This window comes from Chelmon rostratus, chromosome 15 (genome assembly GCF_017976325.1).
Source record: "Chelmon rostratus isolate fCheRos1 chromosome 15, fCheRos1.pri, whole genome shotgun sequence".
Lineage (NCBI taxonomy): Eukaryota > Metazoa > Chordata > Actinopteri > Chaetodontiformes > Chaetodontidae > Chelmon > Chelmon rostratus.
The window spans coordinates 12,045,499-12,053,395 of record NC_055672.1 but is presented as its reverse complement, the minus strand read 5'-3'; the positions used below and the strand labels follow the sequence as shown (position 1 = coordinate 12,053,395).

General features: G+C 41.6%; 1 protein-coding gene across 1 annotated transcript; it reads right to left on the bottom strand.

Moving 5' to 3' along the window:
- Positions 1–357: 357 nt before the first annotated feature.
- znf593 (zinc finger protein 593) lies at positions 358–4,622 on the bottom strand. The gene is made up of 4 exons (XM_041954364.1): positions 4,581–4,622; positions 4,017–4,256; positions 892–954; positions 358–770 (listed from the first exon to the last, which is right to left on the bottom strand). Exons 2-4 carry the CDS (start codon positions 4,214–4,216, stop codon positions 644–646), a joined length of 390 nt encoding a protein of 129 aa, XP_041810298.1. The 5' UTR covers positions 4,217–4,256; positions 4,581–4,622; the 3' UTR covers positions 358–643.
- Positions 4,623–7,897: the final 3,275 nt, after the last annotated feature.

The following is a 7,897-nucleotide window of genomic DNA, read 5'->3' as shown; positions in this document are numbered from 1 at the left end:
TTAAGACATTACATTGCCAGATAAATCACTGAATCAACATTTTCCATTTCATGTCTCTCTTACCCTGTCGTTCCCAGTTTGGTTTTTTTTGGGGGGGGCAGGGTGTTGTCGTTTAAAATTAAGCCAAGCATACTTGCTTTAATCCAATATTTGAAAACATCAGCCTGGTAACAAACCTCTGAATCACCATGGACATATCCAGTTTCCTGGAGAAAGAAAATGTAATATCGGCCTCATCGTCAAGCAAGAGGGGGAAAAAGTGAGATTTTTTTCATTCCTTTAAAACACGTGGTCCCATTTGTGTTGGTTTCCCAAGCTTTAACCACACCGTGTGCTCCCATACTGATGCAATCTCGCTAAATCCACTGTATGTCATAGTTTATTTGTATTCCACACAGTTCTACACATAATCAGTATTTACATAGGTACTGTACATGTTGCATTACACTACCCAGTATAAGGTAAGGCTTCCTGATTCTGCTGACAGCCAGATGTCTAACAGCCAGGCTTGAGTGTGTCACAAAACAAGCATTTAACAATGCACTTAACATTTGTGACGCCAAGGGGATAACACAAGCATTGTCGTTTTGTTAATGCTTCTGTTATTGTGTTTTATCTGTCCACGGGTTGAAGTAGGCAGCTCTCAGTCCATGTCCTCTTCCACAGGCTGCGTCTTCACTTCAACCACTTTTGGTGGGATGTAGGAGCCCATGCCTGCTGCTCTCTCTGCTTCAGCCTGGGTGTAGGGCTCCTCTCTGAGCTTTTTCAACCTGCATGAGAGACGGAAGAGGTACAGCCACACGTGATGGATGGGTCATTTGGGTTTTCATTTCCAGTCATGAAATGTGAGCGTGTAACAGGGAAGACGTGGGTGAGATTATGCTGCTTTACCTTTTTTTATGCACTTTACTTCTGAAGTGCTCTTTCAAGGATCTCATATCCACAAAATATCTCCTGCAAGACATGGGAATGGGTTAAAACTAACTTCAGCACACTGGATTATTACAACCTTTATTTAATCAGCTGATCTCAGTGACACAACAGCACACAGCCAGTCACACACAACCACCATCATTAACTAATGCAATTGTTGAATTTGCAAATAACCAACTAGAAAATTCCCCCTGGGAAATTTTGAAAGGGACACGGGGTGTGTTCGAGCCGACAAAATTATCTACGTTTTAAAGTTTGAATGAAGTCTCTAGGACAAAGTATGGCCGAGCAGCGGACAATTGAAAAAGGCTGAAATTTGAGGAAATTTCCCCATTCATTTCTTATGGGAAATTTATCGCAGTTGTTCGCGTCTTACGTCGGCCTTCGATGGTCATAGCTCGAAAACCGTAAGAGATATCAAAATGTGCCGAGGGTCATTTGGAGCCGACAAAATTATCTACGTTTTAAAGTTTGAATGAAGTCTCTAGGAGAAACTATGGCGAAGCAGCGGACAATTGAAAAAGGCTGCAATGTGAGAAAACGGCAGATATCAGAGGCAGTCAGTCCCTGATTAATGAATTGCTCTCAGCTGTGTTTCTGTGGCTTTCTCCTTGTCTGTCTCTGTTGATCACCTCAGCTGTCTGTGTCTGCTTCTCTCCTCTGCTTCATGTCTCTGTTAACATGAATTAATGAACTGAATCAATAAACATGAATGGAGCTAATGCTAACGGAGCTAACAGAGCTAACACTAATGGAGCGAACAGCTAACGGTGCGAATAGAGCTAACGGCGCTAACGCAACCAGAGCTAACTGTGCTAACAGAGCTAATAGAGCTAGCGGCGTTAACAAGGGGGCGGGGGGATGGGGTTTTCATTATGCATTTGTCTGTGTGTGTGTGTTTATGTATCTGTCGTTGTGTGTGACTGCGTATGTGTGTGTCTTCGTCTGTTTCTGTGGCTTTCTCCTTGTCTGTCTCTGTTGATCACCTCAGCTGTCTGTGTCTGCTTCTCTCCTCTGCTTCATGTCTCTGTTAACATGAATTAATGAACTGAATCAATAAGCATGAATGGAGTTAATGCTAACAGAGCTAACAGAGCTAACACTAACGGAGCTAACACTAACGGAGCTAACAGCTAACGGCGCGAATAGAGCGAACGGCGCTAACGCTAACAGAGCTAACTGTGCTAACAGAGCTAATAGAGCTAACGGCGTTAACAAGGGGGCGGGGGGATGGGGTTTTCATTATGCATTTGTCTGTGTATGTGTGTTTATGTATCTGTCATTGTGTGTGACTGCGTATGTGTGTGTCTTCGTCTGTTTGTGTGTGTGTGTCTGCTTGAACTACACAAGCAGCCCAACCAGCTCCTACATGGAGATGTGTATAGTATATATGTGTCTGAATGTGTGTGTGTGTGTGTGTGTGCGTGTGTGCCTGTGTAACTTCTGCCCCACCTGCTGATAATTACCTCTCTACCTCTCCCACTTTTTACCTGTTCCTGTTCAGTTTTGACGTGCTGTTTTTAATCACTTTTTAGCTGTTGGTTAGCCCTGCTTGTGTGTGTGTTTGTGTGACTACTGTCTCAACCTTTTTGGCAAAGCGCTTGGTGAAGCTGAGTTTAACTGTTTGTTGGATGGAGATTGTTTTCAAACAATGCCCTTGTTTTGACTGAGCTCGTTAAGATAATCATTCTCAGGCTTGTTGTCCTGCAGATGTGTGTGCGTGGGTTATTGACCGGTGTGTGTGTAAATGACAGTTGCACCTGTTAAACTCCTCCCTTGAAAAGCGGCTTTTTCGCTGTCGGTTTCTTCCGAACAACTTGCGATTGTGTCAAAACCGTAGCTGCTATCAAAAAACCGATTACACTGTGAGATGCGGACAAGTCTGGGCCAGATGTACGTGTGTTTTATGTCCAGATATTCTTTAGAAAAATGACAAAATGGTCGACTTAAAAAGACTCTGCGACTCAGAGAACAGGAGTTTGTATTGCATGCAGTGAGATTTGGGTTCGGCGAACCTCCTGAACTAAATCCTCTGGTGAGAGAACCGTACCTCGTATCAGAGTGTACTATAGATCATCGGACTCCCGAGAACTTCCTGAGTCCGGCCATCTCCTCGTTTTATTCCTGACACAACAACTTTTCGTTTTATGGCGATCTAAAGACAGGAGGCATTTCTGCTTTGCTCACAAAACAGCTCTGAATTTTAACATGGGACTTAATGGGAGAACAGGAGGGCGCTGGCTGCACAAAACGTCTCACTATTTAAATTCAGTAAGTCTCTCAGCTTTTTCGAGGACATCACACGAAAGAGGACAAGTTTGTCTACAAAATGAGCCCAAAATTATGCGTGTAGAGTGTAATTTGTGGCCGTAGCGACGAGAAAAAGAGAAGATTTTCAGATCGTTTTTAGACTCTGTGCCACTCTAGCACGCACTCTAGCACGAACATTCCGCGCAATACACACCCATTATAATCTCAAAATTTCCCTCCAAACGATCACTGTCATTGAACAGTGACTGATCAAAAACTATAGGACCAATCAAAATGTGGATGAACAAACCAATAGACCAGACTTGGGTCTACATTTTAAAGTTGAAATGAAGTCTCTCGGTGAATGTATGCCTGAGCTACAGATGTTTGAAAAACTCCAATTTCAATCTTGTTTTTTTCGGCCGTCCCATTCATTTCTTATGGGAAATTTATCGCAGTTTTTCGCGTCTTACGACGCGAAAAACTGCGATAAATTTGAGAAAAGTAATAGCACACCGATCCCGAACAATACGCACGTTTTGATATATAATTTGCGAGGGTTTTCTCAAAGCTGCGGGGCGAGTTAAGGGACGAAAACTTGGAGGAAGATGAAAAATAATAAGAAGAAGAAGAAGAAGAAGAAACGCGCGGGATAGTAATAAGTGACTCGGGGCTACGCCCCGAGTCACTGGCTCCTACAGCTATGAAATAGCTGCAGGAGCCAGTGACTCGGGACGTTGCCCCGTGTCCCTAATGAGAAGCTTTATTTTCAGGTCGGGATCAACCCTGTCTGTTAATGTGGTCCCTTCAGGCGACAGACAGGCTGAACTTACGCGCAGTGTAAGCAGTAGTGCTGTGCACATCCTGTCACATCGTAGTCCACCTCCTGGTGCAGCAGCTTGGCCGCGGTCTCAGGCTTCATGTCCGAGTGGATCTGGTCCAGGTCTTTGGTCCTGCGCTTTGTCTTCCACGTCTTTGAGATGTTCTTCTTCTTGCTACTCCTGTGGTTTCCTGTTTGTTTGGACTTGCCCATGGTGGATCCCGCAGGACTGGATGAAACCAGACCAAGTGGACTGCAAGGATCAGCACAGACCGCTGTTAAAAGCGTTTGTGGATGAATATCGGGAGGAAACTCAAATCTATCTGTCGGGTTGATCAACACATAATAATCTTGCTACACGTGTCGATAAAATCTGCTGAATACTTTCTTACTCGGCTGTCGAGTAAGTAGAAAACAGAGAACCAGGCCGACGTGGAAGTTTAAAAACCCAACTAGCTATTTGCCCATCAAATCAGGTCTTGTCGAGTACAATTTGTGCCCAAACGAAAATCTCAGCTCGAGACAATCAGTGATATATTGAAAAAAAGCTTCGCATATCAGTTTCAGCTTTGCTTACCTTTTACACGTGCGGCCAAGAGGGATGGATTTTACTTCCGGGTCAAGAACCGTTAAACATATATCTTCGCGCCTGTAGAGGGCGCCAAATAGCACTACTTAGCAATAAGAGAAAAAAAAGAAGAGATGATAATGACATGTAATAATTATGATAATATGCTTATTAAACGACATATATAATTTAACCAAAAAGGAACATTTGCATAAGCTTATAGTCTTTGTGTGTCTCTGCTGACCCAAACTCTCTTTTATTCTGTCGGAACATTTCACTGTGTATATTTTATATTTTATTCTGCTTGTATATTTTATTCTGTTTGCACATTTCACTTCCATATTTTATTGTTTATTGTTTAGTATATTTTATTGCCTAAGTATATTTTCATTCTGTTATATTTTTAATTGCTTCACGAATATATATATTTTTTTATTGCATGTTGGTTTATTTTATTTTATTGTAGTTATCTTAATTTTATTCACTCTTTCTAGTCTTATCTTTCTTACCATCTAACATGGGGGTTGCAATGAAAATTTCATTGACATGTGCAATGACAATAAAGACTCTTGAATCTTGAATCTTGAATCTTGAATCTCACTCGTATATAACTAATTACATATTACATATGAAGTAAAAAAGCATGAAATGCTCCTCAGAATTAATTGCACAAGTTTGCTCATTATAATGTTATTTTTATGCTCCTTGGTAGGTGAAGCAAACACGTAAGTTATGCTTAAGGTGTAATGTTGCCTTCCTGTAAACTTTGTAAATTTCCAATGTCAGTGCCACATCAATAAAACAGTGTTGGTTGGAAATAATAACAGACTGTGTGGAAATAACAAAAATTAAATCTGAAACAGAAGTGTATCAACGGTTGCCTTGTGGATCAACACTCCATGATAAAAACGCAGGTGATGAAGAAGGAAGAAAAAAAAGACAAATACACAATTCATCAAACATTCTGGGGACTAATTGAATTGATGTTAATTTACAGACAAAGGGAAGCATTAAATAAACACAACAGCAAGTAAAAACAATCAAAACAATCACCACCTCCAGAAGTTCTCTGACGATACATTGTTGGATGTGTATCGCAGGGGAACAATTTGGAATACAGGGAAGTCATCACTAACTTTGTCGACCGGTGTGGACTAAACCACCTGCAGCACCACAGACTACACCGGTGTGCATCCAGGGTTTTGACATTGAGATCGTGGAGGAGTACAAATACCTGGGTGTACACCTAAACAATAAACTGCACTGGTCCACTAACACTGATGCCCTGTACAGGAAGGGTCCAAGTCATCTTCATCTCCTGAGAAGACTGAGGTCCTTTGGAGTATGTAGGACATTACTGAGGACCTTCTATGACTCTGTGGTTGCATCTGCAGTCTTTTACACAGTGGTCTGCTGGGGCTGCAGAAGCTCTCATAGGGACAGAAAGAGACTTAATAAACTGGTCAGGAGAGCTGGCTCTGTCCTGGACTGCCCTCTGGACACCACTGAGGATGTAGGTGAGAGGAGGATGTTAGCCAAGCTGATATTGATCATCATTTTCTTCCCACTGCTATCACTTGCTGCTGTAATGCCTAAATTTCCCCGGCTGGGGATAACTAAAGTTTTAAAGGGGGGAAAGAGCAAACTGATGTTAATGGCCAGATAATAGAAGACAAGTTGATGAGAGGGATTTAATCTTCTTAAATGATGAAATTTAAACAAGAATAGATGTGAACACAGCGAAGGGGCTGACATTTGATCCACTTGTCTCACCTAATATTGCTCCCATATGGCATTGGAAATTGTACCAAGAGGGACCTATACTGTAGGTACTGACCATTATCCAGTCATAGGCACAATAAACATTAATGCATCTGTGACTAAAGTGGACACTGGGTGTTTGGGAAAGCTAACTGGGAGATGTTTAAGGAAGTGAGTGACCAATAAGAAAAGCTATTAGAACAGGTGCACTGAGAATCATCCCTAAGATCAAAGGCAAAATAAAGAGGAAGGCAGCACTATGGTAGGATAATAACTGTGAAAAAGCTGTGAGAAACAGCAATCAGGCATTTAATATTGAAAATAACCCATAATTTTCAGTACAGTACAAAAAAGTACAAAAAAGCCCACAGTTGGACAATAATGGGTAAAAAAGGGGCATACTGGAGAAGGTTTTGTGACTGCATTGGGAACACAATTTCAGTATATGAGAGGTGTGTGTGTTGAAATATGAGAAATGGAAATGAAATAGCTGTAAGTGATAAAGAAACAGCTGAATTAATAGAAAACTGTTTTGTTGAGTTACACAGTTCTAATAATTTGTGTGAGGAAAATCTGAAAACATGGAGGCCTTAAGGAAAGAGGAAAATAGATGAGCAGATTGCTCCATTTACTGCTGATGAAAAATGGTATGACGGCATCAAGGAGGGATGAAATGTGCTATGTGATGATAACCATCCAGGTAAAGGTAGCTCAGTAGATTTGAGCTATATGGTTAAAAAAAAATGCAAGAATGAATAAATCAAATTGAGATATGGGGTTTTAAGTTTTCAACTGAAAAAACAGAGTAATGAGAGGATTAGAGGAAATGCTAACTTGAAACAATATGGACATAATTTAGAGATTTGAAACATTCATGATTCTGAGGACTATATTTTGACTCCAGATGAACATGGAGAGATCACATTAAAAGTATTGTAGATAAGTACAAAAAGTGATGAGATGCCTTGTAGGGTTGGACTGGGGAGCTGAAGCAGCATCCTTGAAATATGTAAATACAGCACTAGCTAGATCAAGACTGGATTATGGGACTGTGGTGTGGATCTGCAGCAAAAGCTGTGCCTGAATCATTGGACGCAATTCAGGCCCAGGCCTTCAGTTAGGAGCAGCAACACCACCTGTGTGTGCCCCACCAGTTGAGTCAGGAGGGGGAAAAATAGCTACAGGTGTGCTGGGGAAGGGAGGGCAGAGCAAAATCAAGTTTTGGCTGGATAGGCAGCAAGAGACCCGGGAGTGTATGGATTGGAGTGATATGGCCTCCAACCCCTGTGTGGTTACTAGAACCACTGGTGGTAGATTTAGAGTTACTTCAAGGTAAGGCAAGGAAGGAAAGCATGCATTCAGGTAATGAATTTTATAGTTATACAGCAGGTGTTCGTAGACAGATCATCAGATCCAATAACAGACATCACTGGCTCTACCACTGCAGCCTCATGCTGCAGAGTTACAACATGCAAACAGACATCAAACTTCTTGAGTGTGCACATGGTTAAGTTCTAGGCCATTTGGAGAGGGCTAAACAATTCAGACCTAACATAACTCGGATC

What these genes read in the sequence shown, in the direction of transcription:
- znf593 (XM_041954364.1), bottom strand. Translation starts at nt 4,216, where the DNA reads ATGGGCAAGTCCAAACAAACAGGAAACCACAGGAGTAGCAAGAAGAAG. An exon ending in CACTACTGCTTACACTGCGC is followed by an intron (nt 955 to 4,016) that starts GTAAGTTCAGCC and finishes CATGTCTTGCAG; the next exon opens with GAGATATTTTGTGGATATGA. An exon ending in AGTAAAGTGCATAAAAAAAG is followed by an intron (nt 771 to 891) that starts GTAAAGCAGCAT and finishes TCTCTCATGCAG; the next exon opens with GTTGAAAAAGCTCAGAGAGG.